The sequence below is a fragment of the Lampris incognitus genome, chromosome 15 (genome assembly GCF_029633865.1).
Source record: "Lampris incognitus isolate fLamInc1 chromosome 15, fLamInc1.hap2, whole genome shotgun sequence".
Taxonomy (NCBI): domain Eukaryota; kingdom Metazoa; phylum Chordata; class Actinopteri; order Lampriformes; family Lampridae; genus Lampris; species Lampris incognitus.
In genome coordinates this window covers 14,935,033-14,957,231 of record NC_079225.1, presented here as the reverse complement: position 1 = coordinate 14,957,231, position 22,199 = coordinate 14,935,033, and the positions used below count along the sequence as shown (strand labels likewise).

The following is a 22,199-nucleotide window of genomic DNA, read 5'->3' as shown; positions in this document are numbered from 1 at the left end:
CTGTCATTTAGCACCGCCAGCAGATCCCCCCCGATCACCGACCAGAAAGATTTGTAAAAGTCAACAGGTAGACCATCAATTCCAGGAGCTTTCCCACTCTGCATACTCTGCAGAGTATCATAGAGTTCATCAGAGGAAAGAGCTGCTTCCAACTATACATTGCTCTGCCAGTCCACCTGAGGGAGATCGGTATAAAAGCCCTGACCCACTGCCTGCTCCTCTCTATGCTCAGCGCTAAATAGGTTACTGTAGAAGCTGACAGCACACTTACGAATTGCAGTATGGTCAGTCAGCACCTGCCCAGTGTCAGATCTTAAGCTGTGAATGAACCACTTCTTGTGATGGGACATCCATCTGAGCTACATGTTGAAAGCGGGACCTGACCAAAGCGCCCTGAGCTGAAACACCCAGCAGGTTGTTCAAACGAGACTTTTTCGCTGCGAGTGCCTCAGTATGGTGTTGATCCCCTGTGGCCTCAGCCAAGCCCTGAAGTTCCTCTACTTCAGACTCCAGAGCTTTCACTGAAGACATTAAGGTTCGTGTGACATTCCGAGTGTACTGTTGACACAGTTGTCTTATTTGGACTTTTCCAATATCCCACCACTGTTGTACAGACACAAAATCTGATATTGTACTTTGGTGGTTTCTCCAAAACAGACAAAAGTGTCCTTGAAGTTTCTATCCTCCAGTAAGGCTGTGTTATAATACAAGTAGGCACTATTGGATTTCACACATTTTATAAAGACAGAAACCATTATTAGCGAGTGGTCAGAAAAACCGACAGGGCTGATGATGCAACTTTTGAACACATTAAAGTGATGTTTCAAACAATAGAAATGATCAAGCCTGGCCATAGACATCAAGTTATCCTTAATATGTGTCCAGGTGTACTGTCTCTGTTTGTTATGAAACCCTCTCCACACATCACACAGTTCATGAGCCTCGATAAGACGAACCAGACGACTGCGAGAGGCAGCATGAGGCTCCGCATGGTTCCTGTCCAACCTGCTGTCCTCAGTACAATTTAAATCTTCACCAATGAATAAATAGTCCTCACGGATACAATTCTCAATAACCTCATCTAAAACATCCAGGAAGCCTAACCTCTCCACTCCCACAACTGGAACATAAATATTAATAAACACCATTTTTACCTGTTCATACACTGCTGTTAATTTCAACAGGTGGCCTTTAATAACTTCCTCAGACTCAACAGACTGAGGAATAAAATTCCTGGAAAAAAGAATACCAACTCCACCGCTGTTACTGGTTTTGTGACTTAAAAAGGTCTCACCAGTCCATTCTCTCCGCCAGTCAGCCTCATTATCAGTGGTACTGTGTGTCTCTTGTACAAAAAGCACATCTAACTTTTTAAGAGCACACAGCTTGAAAAGAGAGGCCCTTTTCTCACCATTCCTTGCCCCCCTTTAAGTTTAAGCTCCCCATTCTTATGTCCTCCATAATACAGAAAAGAAGTTGCAAAACAGAAACAAGTGGACAGAGAAAGAATAAATTAAAAAAATTATTCATCATTCCCTAACTGCTTTCTGACATTTGAACTATTTTTTTCAAATGAAAAGTTTCCTGTTCAGTGAAGGCTTTCTCCTCCAGACCACCAGGACTTCTCAGAAAAGTCTTCACTGGATCAAGGAAGAGTCGCATATCAGGAAACACTTTGTCAGCTTTTACATTTCTGGCTCCCTTGGTGTCCTGCAAGAACTTCTTAATACTCACTACAGAGTATCCAGTCTGTTGTTGAGTCCCCGTCTGCGAGGCAGCCAGAGACTCCACATCACTGGCTTCATCACCTTCACTTTCGTCCGACCGCAGACACCTACTCTGACGAGAAACCTTTGTCGCTATACTAGAAGGCTGAGACACCTCATCAGGTTTCCTCTTCTTATCCTTGTCAGTAGAAGAGTCTTTCTTTACCAACATCACACATTCCTCCTCCAGAGAACATTCTGCTTCATTTGTTTCAGTCTGTGTGTCCATTACATCACAGGTAGTAGTATCTGTGGGACACTTTTCAACAACCTCTACAACAGTATTGTCCTGTGTAGGGCCCGGATCAGCAGCACTCGAACCCACAGCCCCTGAGCTCGCCAAACCCGGATCGTCAGCAACTGAGCCAGCAGCCCCTGCTTTAGCAGAACCTGGATCAGCAACACCCGAACCAGCAGTCTCTGGGTTAGCCGAACCAGGGACAGCAGCACCTGAGCCAGCAGCCAGAGACTCCGCTTCACTCCGGTTTTCTTCCTGCTGCATTTCTCCCTGCTTTGAGCTCAGCGCCGCAGTCCCAGTTTGCTCGGGGCCCTGTGCTGCCGTCTCACCCTCATTTGGCTCAGCAGTTGATTTCCCTGGACAGGAACGTATGAGATGGCCCTCCTTTCCGCAGCCAAAACATTTCATTGTCTCTGACGATACATACACATCGTAGTCAAAACCATCAACTCTGAACTTCAAAATTAGATTTAACTCTGTTTTGTCCCTCAGAACCATAAAGACCTGCTGCCTTCTGAAGGTAACAACATGGTTTAAAAGGGGAGATTCGCAGCTCAGATTGATCAGTCTTATAGGTGACATTCATTTTCCGTGTCTCGCCAGTTCTCTCCGCAACATGTCCTTGCTAATGAACGGAGGGACTTTGGACAAAATTACCCTTTTGGCCGGATTGACCAGCGGCACCACCTGAACAAAGGTGTCCTGGATTACCACACCTTGCTCCACATCTACGTTGACCTTGTCAATAGTCGAGAAACACAACGACTCCACTATTCATCCTAGATGCGGACTTTACACTGTCATAGCCAACGATTTTTCCGATTGCTAAACAGCAATCTTCTACCGAGCACTTGAAGTTCAGATAAAGTTTAACTCCATGTCGGCGTGTGAGCTCCTCCAGCCCCACGCCTCCGACTCCGCGAGTCTGCAGGACTCACAGCCGGGCCGGCCGAACCCGCTCCGCTATCAAAACACACCACCACGACAATAAATCTGTCAAAATACAACAGCCCCAAAAAACACGAAACAACGAAAAATAGAAAAGTTAGAAAAGATAGAAAATGCCGAAACGCGCCACTCGCTCACACTTCCACTGCGCTCCGAGCGAGAGAGACAAGGAGATAGAGCGAGAGAGCGAGAGAGACAGAGAGACAGACAGAGAGAGACAGAGAGACATGTGAAAATGCTTTGCAACACAAATGTGTATTTGTCATGCTAATAAAAGCACATTTGAATTTGAGACAGAGAGCGAGAGAGAGAGAGCGAGAGAGCGAGAGAGAGAGAGAGAGAGAGAGAGAGAGAGAGAGAGAGAGAGAGAGAGAGAGAGAGAGAGAGAGAGAGAGCTGTGGCTTACCTCTCACAGCATAACCATCCTTGACAGAAGCGGGGAAGGGTGGCAGGTTGTCTTTGGCATAAACGTCCTGTGCCAGGACTCGACCCATCCCATCTACATTGGCAGTGGGGCAACGAAGCAAGTTTGTGTGCATGTGTGTGTGTGTGTGAGGGGGGGGGGAGAGGGGGTAATGGTGGAGAAAGAGAAACAAGATGGTTATTAGCAGCAGCAGACAGAGTAAAGGGGGTGAGAGGAGAGACTGTGTGAGAGAGACAGTTGAAGATTAGGGAAAAAAAAAGACAGAGGGATGCAGGGTGAAAGAGAGCGTGTCTGATTCAGATGAAGATACACAGAGACATATGTGCCGGAGGTGTGTGTGTGTGTGTGTGTGTGTGTGTGTGTGTGTGTGTGTGTGTGTGTGTGTGTGTTCGAGAGAGACAGAGTGTGACACCTCACATCAGGATCTCTCTGCATGACTCACCACCTGACCGTCACGTACACACACACGCAAGCATGTGACCTTCTCTCTCTCTCTCTCTCTCTCTCTCTCTCTCTCTCTCTCTCATCTCTCTCTCTCTCTCTCTCTCACACACACACACACGCAAGCATGTGCACCTTCTCTCTCTCTCTCTCTCTCTCTCTCTCTCTCTCTCTCTCTCTCTCTCTCTCTCTCTCTCCTCTCTCTCACACACACACACACACACACGCAAGCATGTGCACCTTCTCTCTCTCTCTCTCTCTCTCTCTCTCTCTCTCTCTCTCTCTCTCTCTCTCTCTCTCTCTCTCTCTCTCTCTCTCTCTCTCACACACACACACACGTGCACACACACACTACAAATCCTCATGCAAAAAATTTGCAAGTGGTGACCATGTGTCCCAATTTTTTTTTTTGGATTTTTCCCCATTTTTCTCCCCAGTTGTACCCATCCAATTACCCCACTCTTTCAAGCCGTCCCGGTCACTACTCCACCCCCTCTGTCGATCCGGGAGGGCTGCAGACTATACCACATGCCTCCTCCCATACATGTGGAGTTGATAGCTGCTTCTTTTCACCTGACAGTGAGGAGTTTCACCAGGGGACGTAGTCCATGGGAGGATCACACTATTCCCCCCAGTTCCCCCACCCCCGAACAAACGCCCCAACCGACCAGAGGAGGCGCTAATGCAGCGACAAGGACACACACCCACATCCAGCTTCCCAACCACCAACACATTGTGCCTGTAGGGACGCCCAACCAAGACGGAGGTAACGCGGGGATTTGAACCGGCGATCCCCGTGTTGGTAGGCAACGGAATAGACCGCTACGCCACCCGGACGCCTCAATCCCCCAAAAAAAGTTTAACCATTTCTGTAACCCTGACAGAAAAAAACTGACACCATTTTCCAGAGAAAAACAGAGGTTGCAGGATTAACTGAATGGAAACAATAGCAAAGAGAGAGGGGGGGGGGTGGAAAGAAATAAGAAAGAGAGAGGCAAAAAGACAGAACGAGAGAGAGAGAGAGTGGGCGGAGGAGAAAAATCCAAGCACTAAATACCTTAAGCTGCTGGGTGGCTATATTTAGCATTTGGGCGAGTCTCTATGCAGTGATCATGTGGGTGTTAATATGAAGATCTGAGCCTTGATATGAGCGAGCACATGGGAAAGAGCAGATGCATGCAACACGCATGCACACGGGCACAGACTTTGTCACACAGATACAATAAAACACACATATGTGCATATTCACACACATACAAACCCAACTCTCTAGATTAGTGCTAACAACATGTTATGTTACCTCAATATATCATCTGGATACTGCTTGGGCATTGATGTACTTAGCATGGCCTGGAACTGTTGACAAACACTCAACTCTACAATCCAACTCTTACATCTTGTTCTACCTGGGACATTTCACCATTCTAATGTGGTTCTGCAGCTGTTTTCCCTTACAGGCTGCTGTTTAAACCGGCTGTTCGGATGTGCGGGTGCCGACTTGTGTTCCTGAATAAAAATAGAGCAGAGTTGATGTCTTGTTGCAGAATTAAAATGTGTGTCTACTTGGCTGCTTTGCCAAACATCACTCGTATCCGTGTCCTGAGTGGATACCATCACTGGTCGACATCACTCCACCTCAATAGTCGACCCTGAATTGATGTAAAACCTAAAATGACTGGGAAGGTGCAATGCTGTGCGAAATCCATTTTTAATTTATTTGTATCGCCCAATATCACAAATAACAAATTTGCCTCGAAAGCCCATACTCACACACCAGTGCACTGCACAAGCGCTCCCATGCCTATGTAAAACAACAAAAACAAACTCAATCTCCTAATCATGTGCTGTGTGCACTTGCACACTGTGCAAAAACACACACAAAGACAAAGACACAAGCACACACACATATATCCATGTATGCATATGTATAAATATGGTAGGTGTACAAATGCACATGCCCATGCTCATGCAAGTACCCATGGACACACGCTGTGCAAGAGTTTGCCCATTAACTCTCTCTCTCTCTTGCTCTTGCTCTCTCTCTCGCACACAGACACACACACAGACACACAGACACACACACACACCACACACACACACACACACACACACACAGGGGCCCCTTTTTACACCAGAAGGGTTGCTGCTCCATCTGTTCTGGGTGAATATTTCATCTCACAACTGCCCCCCCTTTCCTTTCCTTACCTTCTTACCTCCAACCACAGCCCAAACTCCTCCCAGCTGTGCTCCTGAACATCTTGAACAAAATCCCTTCTCTGACAACACAACATTTTTACAACTCCAGAACAAGAGAGCGCTCCAACCATCCACAACCTTTGAATCTAGATGGCAGGGACGCCGGTTGGTGGGGGGGGGGGGTCTTGTTCGTGCTGTCAATACATGCAAGCCTGCTTGTAGGGGAATCGGTGTGTGTGTGTCTTCTCCTGGATCGCCACCTTGCCGTGGTGGAGAAGCTTGCATGTAGTAATGATCCCAAGAGCTATGCTGTCTGGAGCTTGGCTCCTGGCAGGGTCACCCAAGGGGGATAGGTCAAGGGGGAGGTTCCAGATGAAGTGTAATCCAACAAAGACCTCAACAGCGAACTGGCGGAAGATGTCTCCAGATCACAATGCAATGAAGGCGGATGAAGGCTACAACAGAGGGTGGTCCCCAATCACCTTGGTTCTCCATGCCATTAGACTCTGGTTCCCCCTTGCCAAGGACCATGTGGTGGCTACAGGCACATCAGCCTCTCCACGTAAAAAGCTGTCATGCACAGGCATCCTCTTGCAAGGGAATCAACCCATAAACATCCTGGGTCAAAGCCCTGTGGTGATCAGGTAGAGGTGATGGGGGCAGGACAGTGAATTCTGGCAGCCCCTAGCCACAAACTGGCACAAAGATGGTGGGTGTATGATCAGTCACTAAGCCCTGGGACTGAGACAGAGAGGCTTCTTGGCTGCTGCACCCACGACTGAGCAGCCCTATTTAGGATCTGTTCTGATCACCTCAGTCGGGGAGGGGGCTAGAAAATGTGCCCTAAACATAGTCTGCCTTATACCTCCTGATGGACCACCACATCCAAAGGGATCACCACCATGTGGTCAGGAACAGAAACTCGTATATTTTGGAGTCTGGAACATATGAACCGTCATAGACAATCAGTCCAGCAATTGACCTGAATGGCATGCTGCTCTCGCTCGAGAGCTGAGGAGATCCCCAAATGATATTTCTGCACTCTCTGAAACCCAACTAGCCCACCAAGGGCAGCTGAAAGAGAAGAAGGTTGGTTACACTTTATTCTGGAAAGGAAAAGCCGCTGATGAGCTGAGTATCCAAGGTGTTGGCTTTTCCATCAAAAACAGCCTTGTTTGCCACCTTGCTGAACTTCCCCTGGGCATCAACGAATGCCTGATGACAATACAACTGGCACTTGTAAATAACCAAAACATCACTGTCATCAGTGCATACGCTCCAACACTTGACTCACAAAATGAAGTAAAGGAGACCTTCCATGCCGACTTGGACAATGTTCTCACCAAAGTCCCAAAGTAGGATAAACTAATCCTGCTCGGAGATTTCAATGACAGAGTGGGATGAAATTACAACTTGTGGAGAGGCATAATGCCAAGGAAGGAGTTGGAAACACAAACTCCGATGGCATCCTACGGTTAACAACATGCTCAGAACATAACCTACCCATCACCGACACACTCTTCTGCCAGAAGAACAAATTAATTTTTTTTCTAAATTTATTTCTGATTTTTTCCCTTTCTCTCCCAATTTAGTGGCCAATCGATCCCTATTCTAGTTCAAACACCCATCTTCGTACTGCATGCGTTTGCCAACTGCATCTCTCCGGCCGGCAGTCTCGAAGGAGATGTCTCCCCACTTTTGTGACAAGGCGAATCCAGGCCGAATCACTGCTTTTTCCGACACACACAGAGACGCATTCATGTGACGAACACAAGCCGACTCCGACCCCCTCCCGAAGACAGCATTGCCAATTATTGCTGCTTCATCAAGTCCGGCCATAGTCGGATCTGACGAGACCGAGGCGCGAACCCCGGTCCCCAGTGGGCAACTGCATCGACACAAAGCCGATGCTTAGACCGCTACACCACCGCGGACCCAGAAGAACAATTTAAAACAACCTGGAGGCACCCCCATTCTAACATTTGGCACCTCATTGACTACATTATTGTCAGTTAAAGAGACCGACGAGAGGTACTTAAGACCAGAGGGATGATCAGTGCAGATGACTGCTGGACTGACCACTGCCTTTTCCACTCCACCCTGTCCATCCATCTTCACCTGAAAAGAAGGGTGCAGAAAAAGCAGAGCCACCCAAAGCTCAACCTCTAATGACTGACTGATACCTCCTTTTTTCAACAGTTCCAGGCCATGCTAAGTACATCAATGCCCAAGCAGTATCCAGATGATATATTGAAAGCCACTGGGATATGCTGAGATCTGTAATCACTGGCACCGGTAAAACCACTCTTGGACATAAGCTGAAGAACCACCAAGATTGGTTTGATGAGAATGACTCGGAAATCTAACAGTTAATCAACATCAAGAGGCAAGCCTTAACCATTTGGCAGAAGATATCAACTGTCAAAATAAACGAGCTGCCCATGCAAGAGCAAAGTCTACCGTCCAAAGCCGGGTCAGGGAATTGAACCATTGGTGGATGAAGAAGGCCCTTGAGATCCAACACCTTGCAGACTCTGGGGATACCAAAGGCTTCTGTGACGCTACTAAAGCAATATGCGGTCCCAGCCAACACCGTCTAACCCCCCTTTGCCCCAAAGATGGGTAAACACTGCTAACAGACAATGAGTCAATCAAGGAGAGGTGGAAAGAGCACTACCAGGACCTTTTAATGCTCTCCAACAACTCATTCAACAATCCAAAGAGGAGGACATGGAAGCACCGACTAGTCTAAGAGAAGTCCAGGATGCCATCAAGAAGATGAAAATCAACAAGGCTGCTGGTCCTGATGGAATATTGGCAGAAGTGCTGAGGGCAGGTGGACCTACACTCCTCAGACATATCCATGCCTTACCACTTAAAATATGGGGGAAAGGAAATTCCCGGCATAACTTAGGGACGCACTCATTGTCTCTATGTTTAAGAAGGGGGACAAAACTGAGTGCATAAACTACCGTGGCATTTCCCTGTTTTCCACCACAGCGAAAGCCCTGTCCAGATTCTTGGCCAACATACTCCTCCCAATATCAGAGGAAATTCTGCAAGAAGCCCAGGGTGGTTTTCGTCCTAACAGAGGCACCATGGACATGATTTTTACCGCTCGCCAACTCCAAGAAACAGCCCAGGAACAGAATCAACCATTGTACGTGGCCTTTATAGACTTAACCAAAGCTTTTGATTCCATAAACCGCCAGGCCCTCTAACCAGTTCTGTCAAAAATAGGCTGTCCTAGGGTGTCCGGGTAGCGTAGCGGTCTATTCCGTTGCCTATCAACATGGGGATCACCAATCGAATCCCCATGTTACCTCCAGCTTGGTCGGGCGCCCCTACAGACACAATTGGCCATGTCTGTGGGAGGGAAGCCAGATGTGGGTATGTGTCCTGGTCGCTGCACTAGTGCCTCCTCTGGTCAGTCGGGGCACCTGTTCAGGGGTGAGGGGGAACTGGGGAGGATAAAATTATCCTCCCACGTGCTACGTCCCCTGGTGAAACTCCTCACTGTCAGGTGAAAAGAAATGGCTGGTGACTCCACATGTTTTGGAGGAGGCATCTGGTAGTCTGCAGCCTTCCCCGGATCGGCAGAGGGGGTGGAGCAGCGACCAGTACAGCTCGGAAGAGTGCGGTAATTGGCCGGATACAACTGGGGAGAATGGGGGGGGGGGGAGGCTGCCCTTACAAATGTACATCAGAATACTATTTCTACTACATGATAATATGTCAACTAGAGTACTCAGCAGTTATGGAGATGAGACAGAGTCCTTCAAGGTCCACACAGGAGTTACACAAGGCTGTGTCATTGCCCCAACCCTGTTGTCTGTCTTTATTGCCACCATCCTCCATCTCATGGGTCCCAATCTGCCTCAGGGATTTGAAATAATGTACAGAACTGATGGGACAGAACTGAACATTAACAGATTCAGGGCTAAAAGTAAAACCACCACCACATCTATCATTGAGCTGCAGTACACCGATGACAACGCCTTAGTGTCCCTCATAGAAGAGGAACTACAGTGCATACTGGACACCTTTGCAAGGGCATACAAGCAGCTTAGCCTGGCCATTAACATAAAAAAGACCAATATCCTCTACCAACCCCCACCCAACAGAAATATGCCGCTCTGCTCCCATCCATCTCTGTACACAACACCAGACTCGAAAATGTGGAACAATTCTCATATCTTGGCAGCCTTGACATCGAAATACATCATCGTCTCAGTTGTGCCAGCCAAGCCTTCTCAAGATCGGGAAACAGGGTTTTTGAAAACCGCGACCTTCAGGCCAGAACAAAAATTCTGGTGTACAAAGCAGTAGTGCTGCCCACCCTACTATATGGGTCAGAAACATGGACCACATATAGCTGTGCTATATTATACCAGGCACCTTAAGGCCCTCGAGACATACCAACAGCGATCCACAGAAAGATCCTTAAGATCAGCTGGGAGGATAAGCACACCAGCTTCAGCGTCCTCGAAGAGTCCAACATGCCTACTATAACTGCCACCATTGCACAACATCAGCTGAGATGGACTGGCCATATCTTTCGCATGTTTGACTCTTGCCTCCTGAAACAAGTACTTTATTCTCAGCTCGTGACAGGATGCCGTGCCTCAGGAGGACAAAAGAAGCGATATAAAGACAACATCAAGGCCCACATCAAAAGGTTTGTCATTGACCTTAACACCTGGGAACAATCAGCAAAAAACAGGGAGGTCTGGAGACTGGCTGTCCGTGAGGGTGCTGCGCACTACAACCATGTCCTCCACCATGCTGTTGAAAACAAGCGCAAACTCAGAAAGAAGCGAGTTACCAGAAAGGCCCAAACCACATTCTCAACCACTCTTTCACACACTTGCCCACATTGCCCCAAAATATGCAGCTCCAGGATCAGCCTCTAAGCCCACCTGAAGACCCACAAGGACCTAGAAGAGGACAGTCATACCCGACCCCGAGTGATGGCAGATGATGATGATGGTGGTGTGTGTGTGTGTGTGTGTGTGTGTGTGTGTGTGTGTGTGAGACATTATTGCCTGTGGACTAAGACTGCTGATTCAGTGAGGTGTCCAGCTGGGGACGGATAGAGCTTAAACCCTGTCATGTGGACTTAACTCATTCACATCTTTGCTTTGGTCTGAAAGTTATGACACCTCTGCGACCCAGCATCCTAAGGGGAGCTGATGACTACAGATGTCATAAGAAGGTCTATTAAAGATGGCAGGGGGACAGATCTACTACTCGAGGACACTTGCCACTTATATTGTTTTAGGCTCTGTCTTTATCTATAGGCATGTGTGGTAGGGAACAGAATAGGATAGGAACCCTGAATGCTGTAAACTTCACTCCCCTTGGCATCCGCTCTTCATGTAGGTAGTAGGGAGGGCGGAGAGGGGCGTGGACGTCCTTGTCTCCTCACCTCTGTAGTTGATGATCTCAGTGCCCAGGACGGCGGTCATCTCCAGCACAGTGATGAAGGCCTTGTCCATGGAGGTGAGGGGGAAGGGGGACATGCGGTGCCTTCGGGCCACCTTGGTGATGTCCACCGCACTGTGACCTAAGAAGACAAAGCGGTAATGGGTGATTTGTGTCATTATAAATGACACAAAACGAGATTATGACCCTAATTTGGCCACAGCAACTGATTTTCAAGATCGTGGAGAGTCGGTGCAAAACAGGGCAGGTCACCATGGATAGTTGAATTTTAGTCTTACTCGAACAACCCCCTAACAGAGTAAATGGGGTATATCTTATTGTGAACACAAATCTAACTGGAACACATTAATTCTTTGAATAAATCCCCAATAGTACTTTCAACAACATTTCTCAAACCCAAGAGCCACCCAGGTACAGTAAGTGAGACGCTAAGCCAACCTTAGCCTGGCCCAATAGGATCCTAATGGGTGCCATCATGAGCAGTGAAACAAGGCATAACTCTCAGGAACACTGACTACAAATACCCACTGACAAAACAGTATATCAAAGACATTAAATAAAGAGAAAAAGCACAGACCTGTCTGTCTGTGATAAAAGATATGCTTGCAAACGTGCATTACTATACATCCATCCGTCCATTTTCCAAGCCGCTTATCCTAATTAGGATCGCGGGATGCTGGAGCCTATCCCAGCAGTCACTGGGTAGCAGGTGGGGGGGAGACCCTGGACAGGCCGCCAGTCCATCACAGGGCCGACACATTCACAGCTATGGACAATTTTTTAGCATGGCCGCTTCACCTGACCTAAAGTCTTTGGGCTGTGGGAGGAAACCCACGCAGACACGAGGAGAACGTGCACACTCCACACAGAGGACAACCCGGGACGACCCACCAAGGTCGGACTACCCTGGGGCTTGAACCAAGGACCCTCTCGCTGTGAGGCGACCGTGCTAACCACTGCAACACCGTGCCCTGTATATTCATTGTACGTGGCAAATGAAGTCATGTGTACTGTTACATACAGGATTTTAACAGGATGTATACAAATATCACCCAGAACAACGCACAACACTTGCCCACAGAAGCCAATAACCAAACTCTCTTTACAGCCACCAACGGAGATTCAACAGTATGCGTACTGAAATCACCCTGCTTGTTTGCCGAGGCCGCCGAAACCCAGCTGGATGATGGCAGCTTTTGATAACGGCCATGTTGTCCTAATAATACTACTCAAATAATTCAAAAGGTAAAAGGAACAACCAAGGTGTAACTAATGTGCAATCTGCTCCTTTTTCCTTTAGTGCTCTCTCTCCTTCTCCCCCCCCCTCTCTCCCTCTCGCTTCCGCACAGCAAAGAATAGGCACTTTGCTTTGATTTCCCTTGACCCAATTTCTCTCCTTTAAACATACATTTACGCTTCCACAGCACATTCTGATGCATAACATGAAGCTTAACAACCCTGGGCAGAACATCACATGCACAGACACATCAACACACGCCACCACCACACACACAGTTACAGAAACATGCACAAACAAGCACACACACATACACACACACACATACACACACACACTATGCCTCTTTTGTCACCTCACATGCATATTTATCTGATTAGTAATGTGTTTGAAAATATAGTTTTTGTCACATATGGAGTAGCAATTATATCCACACGCACACACACACACACACACACACACACACACACACACACACACACACACACACACTATGCCTCTTTTGTCACCTCACATGCATATTTATCTGATTAGTAATGTGTTTGAAAACATAGTTTTTGTCACATATGGAGTAGCAATTATATCCACACACACACACACACACCTTGGATGCTTTGTGTAGGGGGAGTTGGTACTCACTTGATCTTAGGATATTTTCTTTGCTGCTGCATCGTGACTGCACCTGAAGACGGGGGAAGTGATTGAGCGGAGAGAGCGAGAATGAGGAGGGGGAGGGAGAGAGAGAGAGCGAGAGCGAGAGAGCAAGAAAGTGAGAGAGGGAAAGCAAGAGAGAGAAAGTGACAGAGAGAGAGTGAGAAAGAGATAGAGAGAGAGCGAGAGAGAGAAAGTGACAGAGGGAGAGAGAGCGAGAAAGTGAGAGAGAGACAGTGAGAGAGAGAGAGAGGGGAGCGAGAGAGCGAGAGGGGAGAGAGAGAGAGAGCGAGAGACAGGGAGGACAGAGAGAGAGAGACAGAGAGAGAGAGGAAGGATCGGTAGTGATAATTTGAGATAAACAGGGCTGCTCTTTTGACATGCTCGAGCGATGAGAGGCTGTTTTCACCACAGTCAGAAGCATTGGCAAAAAGAGGCTTGTCACACTACACTGTGCACTTTGTCCCGCTGCTGGGAGATGGCTGCATCTCCGACATTACCATTATCATCACCCTACGCTACAACATCATGTCATATTAGGTCATAATCACACTGATCAACAGACTTTTCAGATTCGAGGACTCATTGTGGAAAAGAAAAATAAAACGGACAAAGGCAACAACATACAGAGTGACATTAATATCATATCACAAGATCGTAACAAATGCATCAAACTATTTCCTATGGCATAACATCAAATGTGGGTTGAAATGTAGTATAGAGTGTAGATAGTGGCTGTTCAGATGTGGTGCAGAGGAACACTGGACTTGGAAATCGCTGATGGTGCATGGTAGCTGCTTTAGAGCTCAACTAATTGCAATTTCTATGGCTGGGTGGGGAGGAGAGCAGAGTAGGTTGGACCTGGGCTGGGTTTCACCAAAACAACATCTCCAAGACTGAGACTGTCTTCGCTCCATTCTGAGGGAATGGAGCGAAAGATGAGCTTAAAGATGGCGACGGGTGCCTACTGATGCTTTGGAGGAGCCCAGCCCTGCACATTGACCGTGCAAGTGGAGGGGGAATAAACAGGCAAATTATAGTCTGGAGTATGAGCACTAACAGAGTTAAGAGGGGCTGTTAGAGCTTCAGCATCCCTAATCTACACCCACACAGGGCAATAAGACCCCACCTGGAAGAAGGACGGGTGTAGTGGTAGGTGTATGGATTTAGTCTTTTTAAGTCTTTGTAAAAAAAAAATAAATCAGGGAAGCTATCTAAAGTGACTCATCTATTCGTTTTGGAAAGGTCAATGCATCAATTGGCCCTAATAGTCAGTTTGTCCTGTCTCTTGCTCTATCTACAACCTGTTTATCACTCTTTCTGTCTTCCTCATTATCATTTTGGGGCCCAACCTCAATCTATTTGTCTTTCTTCCTGTCTGCCTGTCTTACGGTGTGTCTATTTAAGAAACGTTGATGGACCCATCTACCTATGTGTCTGTCAGTCTTTCTGCCTGGCTATGGGTGTCTGTCTGACCGCTTATCCTGTCACAGTCTTGCCCCCCCACCCCATCGCCACAGCTCTATTTCCATGACCCCTGCGACCTGCAGTCAACACTAGTGAATGTGGGAGGGAGGGAGGGAGGGAGGGAGGGGGGGTTTGCTTAGCGCATGGCGTGTGGCGCATGAAGAACCAAACCACCCATGGAGGCCTCTGTTGCCCCCCCGCACCCCCCCACACCCCCTCCATCACTACTGCCTTCCCCCATGTCTCCTTCTCCCCCTCCCTCAACCACACTCGTAACTACCGCCACACCACTGGGCACCAAAACAGCCAAAGGGTGGAGGATGGGAGTGGGTGGGGTGAAATGGTCAAGGGACAGATACAGGGACACAGACGGAGGGAGAGCAAGAGAGAGAGAGAGTGAGAGCGAGAGAGACAGCGAGAGAGAGAGAGCGAGAGAGAGACATAAGGGATGGAAGGATGAGGCATAGCATGACGTGGTCCCACGGCCCAGAGGGGAAAAAAAAGATAAAACAAGAAGCACGGACCAGACAGACTTCACTAAACTAGAGTCGAGAACATGACAGGAAAAAGAAAGGGAAAGAAGAACGGAACGAGAACAGAAGACTACACTGGAGCGTCCTGATGGCATCTACTTAACAGACATCCAGCACACCAGACACAGCTACTGAAAGCAGAGCATGTTACCAGAGAGAGCGAGAGACAGAGAGAGACAGATGGACAGACAGAGAAAGGATGAGACAAGGGAAAGAGAAACAAAGAGGGACAAAAACAAGTGACAGAATGAGAGACTGGGACCAAGAGATGGCGAAATTACGAGAGAAAGGAAAGAAGACAGTGATTCGAGAGCAACAGGGCAAGCACCGGACCGTGGACAGGAAAAGAAGAAAGAGAGAGAGAGAGAGAGAGAGAAAGAGACAGACAGGTACAGACAGACAGACAGACAGACAGAGTGAAGTAGCAAGGCGAGCAGGGTGAGCTCCACACACAAAGCGGGGTGTTTGCGCGCGGAGGCCAGCGCTCCTCGGAGAAGGGAGGGGAAGGGGATAGTTACTCGAGAGCTGAAGGTCCTCCTGCGATCATCTTTAAGCCCCTCCAACCTACACTGGAGCTAGTGGAGATAAAGCATCGAATCACAGGCATCAGTGCATCTGTCCGGGCAACCGCAACACAACAGACGCACAAAAGACACACAGACGGACGGAAAGACAGATACACACAGACATACTGACACACAGACATACTGACTCACACACAAACAGACAGGCATCCATCACAACAGGCAACCCTAGCAGGAAGTAGAAGGGGGATGGACAAATAGATAGATATCAAGCTAGCTACTCACAGCCTAGCTAGATAGCTAGATAGCTAGAGAGAGAGAGATAGATATCGAGCTAGCTAGCTAGTCACAGCTTGGCTAGCTAGCTAGATAGCTAGAAAGATAGATAGGTAGATAGATATCGAGCTAGCTAGCTTGCTAGTCACAGCTTGGCTAGCTAGCTAGATAGCTAGATAAGTTGGAGCAGAGCGAGAGATGATAGGTGTCAAAAGAGAAAGATGGAGAAAGGGGAGATAAATACAGCTACAGCAAGACACAGATCAACTTGCAGACATTGAAAGCAGAAATGAAAACTAACGATAAGCAGCTGTGACATTTTTCGTACGAAACAGGTGTGTTTTGCTAACAGGCTTTGCATCAGACATCTAAGACAATGACACAACTCACAGGAAATCAAGAAAACAGCACAAATACATTAGCATCCGACAAAGAATCTATCTTAGAGAGAACGGCTTAAAATCAAAATGCAAACAAACAAAACAAACATTTTCCAGTGATCTGCTCCTAATCTAGTGTCACTTGAATTAAACCTCTGTTATAACACATGTTAACGTTATCCTACACTTGAAGGGTAATGCAATCACATACAGTGATCATTCACTAACAAACAAAAAAATCTTGATGCGGTGTAGTGGGACGACACCAGACGGGCACATGTGGAAAAGAAGACCACAAAGGACAAAAAACTAGCTCAGTCAAATAGATCATATCATCAAAAAGCCATGGAGGGAAATGCTTTTTCTTTTTTGCACGTGGAGATGACTACAGTGGAAGAGCTTTTAGGGACAAAGTGATGGAGGTGAGTGTTAAAGAGTGCAGGGACAGAATGGGTGTTGGACACAGGGGGAAAAGCAGAGCGCAGACTGACAAAACCTCTCACACTCATTTCTAATCTACCCCCTCGACCCGAGTCCCCCGATACTGTGAGAAAACCGCATGGGAGGAGAGAATGGGCTACTATGAGAGATGCGAATGTAACAACACACACACACACACACACACTTACAATGTACACGCACAGATAGAGAAACACACAACCCTACATGCACAGACATGATAATACTAAAAGAAACACACACACACACACCACACACACATTCAAACGGACACACTTACAGAAACATTCCCACAGTTTTTAAATAGAAGTAAAAGCCTGTATTATATACATCCATATATATGTAAAAAATTTAATATATATATATAGCATTGTGTGTGTGTGTGTGTGAGTGTGTCTCTGTGTGGGCATGTTGCCGACAGGAAAATGTGGAGTGTGTGTGGTTATATGATGTGTGTGTACACTGGGAAATAAGTGCAGGGCCTTGTCTGGTTCTGTAGTAGCCGTGCTTACCCTTGACCCCGACTACACCGAATTATTACAGTAGTCTTAATGGAAAGCTCCAGCATGCTAGGCAAGACACACACACACACACACACACACACACACACACTCTAGCCTCTGTGCCAAGAACCCTAATCACTCTAAACACCAATCCCATCGTCACCACGGAAACAGTCTGACAACGGGTTGTCATGGGGATCTGCCATGAAGATCAATGAGCTAGGGGGACGCGTGCAGCATAGTGACCATGGCCAGGTCAGCGAGAGAGGTCTCGGACACATGCCCCGGGAGTCGCTCGCTCGTCGCCAAGGGAAATCAATGGGCCAATAATCAGCTTGCATGGGAGGGGCTCCCGGGGACCGAAGCGATGCAGCCGCCTTGGTGCTGAGCTCAGCACAAAACAAAGGAGCTGTCAGACAAATTATGCAAAGAGGGAGATTTAGCCGTCCGCCTTGAAAAGGAGAGGGCCGTGACAGGCCAGGAAGGCTTGTTCTGACCGGCTCCAACCACCCTGCCCCCCCCCCCCCCGAGGAGGAGGAGGAGAGAGAGAGAGATGGAGGAGAAGACAAAATGCTAGAGTGATAGCGACAGATTTGTAAAGGAAGGGACAAAATGCTACTGTGGCAAACCACAGCCAAGTCTTCTTCTCTAGAGACTAGAGGGAAGAGCCCAATGGAAGAAAGACTAAGAGGGGGGGGGGCAAGGGGGCTCAGTGTGCAGGTTAAGGGAGCAGCATACTCAAAACGAAGCAGAGCCAAAGACAACCAAAAAGACCCGGTGTTGTGTTCGCGGGGTGCACTGTGTGCAAAAACCTGGCTCGCAGGTAGGTTTGTAGACCTCCCTCTCTCCGCAGTTGGTCCGTATATCACATGACCGGCTGCGTCACGGCTGATTGGTGGGTCACAGAGCTGCCTCGTAATCACGCCGCGCCCTCCAGTGGCGTGGAGTAACGCAGCAAAGTTCATACCGAGTACGCTGACGGCGGTGGTTCGGGGAGATGCTCGCCGGCATTTTCGAAAACTTCTTCTGCCATTTTGAGTATACTGCCCGCCTTCAGCCTCTGCTCTCCACCGACCGTGGCATAAGTCTTGGCTATTACAAGGCCAGCCTTACGCTGCCCCCTGGCTCCACGCACACACACACACACACACACACACACACACACACACACACACACACACACAGAAACATTGTCTTTTTAAGGACAGTAATACAAGCACAAAACAAATACAAAGCATTACATCAACCCCCATAGGCATCCCCAGACACACATACCACATCACATGACCAAATGGGTGATGGGTGAGAGAATGAGTGCAGGTGGATGTCTACAGAGAGAGAGAGAGAGAGAGAGAGAGAGAGAGAGAGAGAGAGAGAGAGAGAGAGAGAGAGAGAGAGAGAGAGAGAGAGAGAGGCAATGGGGAGGAATGCTGCCGACCACAGGCAGTGATACACGGGACAACCTTCGATGGGCAACAGTACTGAGAATGTGTCCTCGCAATATCACATTCATCACTTGGGACGATATCGTCCCTTAAAACACTTGTGTCGCCTTTTAACCCCGCATTTCACTTTAGAGCTGGGAGTGTTGCCCGTCTAGGTTGCCCGCTAAATCTTTAGTGTACCACCACCCTTCGTCTAACCCTTGCTCTGGGCGAGCGACGCGTCACACACCTCCCCCTTGTCGAAAACTAAAGTATGGGGGATGATGTTTGGTGTATTATGTGTAATAGTAGGACGACGACGCCAGTAGCCTACACTACGAATACACTACTAACACTACCCTGCTGGGATCTCCGGCACCGTGGCATCCCGAGTGTCTCTCAAATACCCTACAATGGCAGGGAGCCACCGTAGTACATACTGTAGAATATGTATGTGTATATATAGTGCGAGTGTCGCCTTCTCAGAGTGTACTGATGAAAACTGATTAAATAACACCCTCCTTCCTTTCTCACAGACGTACAACATTTATTGATAAGCTCACCTCGGCTCTACATGCTGCAGCAGAGGTGCTGCCAAGAACAATTTTGCCTGAGACGGCGAGCTGTCAGCGTGGCCTTGGGTTCTGCCTCCCCCCCCCCCCTCGCTGCCTCCCAGCTTGTGTGGGTGTGTGTGTGTGTGTGTGTGTTGGGGGCCCTGGTGTGGTGCGGTGCGGTGCGGTGTGGTGCGGTGCATCGCATGCCGGTGGACAGAGGTTGTTAGAAGGTTTAGCGGGTTTACCTGGTCCAAGGTAGAGTACCTTGACTTGAGCGTGATGACCTCATCCAGGTGAGCCCTGAACTCTCTCCGTGAGGCCTGGGGGAAGCCACAGGACAGTCACTCACCTTCACACCATCATGCACACTCACAAAGCACGCACACACACCACACACATGCCTGCACATCCACACGCAAAAGGCATACAGGCATCCACACATTGGTGGCTTCAAAACAGGATATTTTCTTTGCAGTTAGTGGTGCATTTGAAATGCCATAAGACAGAGTATGCACATTTTGCACACACACTTAGACCCACGAGACAACACACACACACACACACACACCCATCTACACGCACACACACACTTAATCGAGTACTACTGACCTGACATGCATTCTGCAATCAGATCAAAGGAAATTAAAAAAAATGTGGCAAAGGAAGTTACCAAATATGTTCCCCGGCAACAGTACAGAACCAAGGATGGATGGAGAACAGAACCATTTCAGCTGATGTCTCCCTAAAAAGAGCTCCGCGGTGCTGCTGGGGCGGTTACCCCTCAGAGTTAATATGTGAGTAGAAGGATGGGCGCGGTGATTCAACTGAAAACGAGTTAAACTGCGAACCCAGTGACTGGCAGACCCGTGCTTGCTCGACCCATGGCCCTGCCCGAGACCTAGTTTTTTTGGCCTTACATGTGATTCTTGTTTTCAGATTAGGGAGGAAAGGACCATATGTAAAAGCAATACAGTCGCGTTGAGGCTGTAACTGATTGCAGCTATCCCTGAGGGCGTAATAAGACAGAACGGGACGAGAGACAAACATGAATGTACATCTCTTTAGAGTGAGAATAATTTAGTAAATTCAGAATTTTTTTTTTGGATCCCCCCCCCCCCTTTTCTCCCCCGATGGTACCTGGCCATTTACCCCCACTCTTCCGAGCAGTCCCGGTTGCTGCTCCATCCCCTCTGCCGATCCGGGGAGGGTGCAGACTACCACACGTCTCTTCCGATACATGTGGAGTTGCCGGCCGCTTCTTTTCACCTGACAGTGAGGAGTTTCACCAGGGGGACGTAGCGCGTGGGAGGATCACGCTATTCCCTCCCGAACAGGCGCCCCGACCGACCAGAGGAAGCGCTAGTTCACAGCGACCAGGACACGTACCCACATCCGGCTTCCCACCCGCAGACACGGCCAATTGTGTCTGTAGGGACGCCCGAACAAGCCGGAGGTGACTCGGGGATTCGAACCGGCAATCCCCATGTTGGTAGGCAACAGAATAGATCGCCACACCACCCGGACGCCGTCAGAATGATTTTTTAGTAATGAAATTGCATTACTGATTTTGAACATTTCAATATAACCACCAATCTAATTATGCATAGGAAGAAACCCGCCTCACTGGTAACCAGGTAAAGTGGATTTGCATGTCTAGTCTCTGCAGAAACCAAGCAGCTGCATGCCTATGCAATGCAATGCAACGGGAGCCCATACTCCCATGCATGCTAGTCAGTGTACACTATCATTTTAATCATGTTTCGAATCACTATGAGCGAGATAAAGACTTGATGTTAGTGAGCGATTATAATCTTTCAAACATATATTAAGCTTGGGTTGAAAGTCCCCATGTGGCCCTCCCTCGACCTTTGAGATGAGCATCATTTGTAAGTCCCCTTCTGTGCTTCTGTCCAGATTTCATTACCGCGCAATTACAGGTAATCGATGGATTTCTGCATCACATCGGACAAGTGTCAGCACTCCTCTGTGAACTTGTGCTGAGGCCAGGTCTTCATCACTTATAGGTCAGAGTCACTGGGCCGAGACCAGAGTAACAAGCACCTTTACTACAATCTTTGGCAAGATGCTGTGGGGGAGAAAAAAAAAGGCCACCGTGAGGTAGTAAAGTAGAGGTGTGGACGATGAGGGGGAAAAATGCACTGTTTGTGCAAGCGATGCCAACTTTCATTTATACACATCACCCAAGCATCGATCAACTTCACAACTGAGGCTGAAACGCGGTTAACGATGTATGCAAAGTGATGGAGGCCGGTCTTTGTGTTGGGCTGTGTGAGCGTTACACTGTGTGAGGATGGGAACATGACAGGCTGAGTGTTGGAGAGGTTGGACATGTATTAGTATCCCAGAAATTCAGCTTAAACACAAAATCAGTATAACACCACCAAGACCACATTCAGACATAAAACAAAGACTAGCAATACAAAGGACTGTGGGTAGTGTAGTCTGTTATGGGGGGGGAGGCAAAAAGGGCAGCAGGCAGGATGACACACGGATGGGTCAGGGCTGAGAGGAAGCCATCATGCCGGACAGGGAGTTCAGAGGTGGGGTGGAAGGATGGTGATGGATGCCATGACGGCCGCCGTGAGAATGCATTTAAGAATGCATGCAGGAGTACCTCAGCAATGCTTAGGGTGGATGAACAGGAGGGAAGCCGCGCCTGGTGCCGCGAGAGAGGAGGGGAGAAAAGAAGAGGGTTAACAGAGCCAAAGCCGG

General features: G+C 48.2%; 1 protein-coding gene across 2 annotated transcripts in view; it reads right to left on the bottom strand.

Moving 5' to 3' along the window:
* The window catches only part of gphnb (gephyrin b), a 146,757-nt gene that overhangs the window by 22,299 nt on the left and 102,259 nt on the right, over positions 1–22,199 (bottom strand). The window contains exons 9-14 of one of the 2 annotated variants that reach the window (XM_056294358.1): positions 22,102–22,143; positions 19,712–19,786; positions 15,865–15,921; positions 13,335–13,377; positions 11,442–11,579; positions 3,359–3,451 (exon numbers count right to left, since the gene is read on the bottom strand). In XM_056294358.1, coding sequence (XP_056150333.1) covers positions 3,359–3,451; positions 11,442–11,579; positions 13,335–13,377; positions 15,865–15,921; positions 19,712–19,786; positions 22,102–22,143 — 448 coding nt within the window. The remainder of the gene's footprint in view (positions 1–3,358; positions 3,452–11,441; positions 11,580–13,334; positions 13,378–15,864; positions 15,922–19,711; positions 19,787–22,101; positions 22,144–22,199) is intronic. The other variant, XM_056294359.1, reaches the window with a different exon arrangement.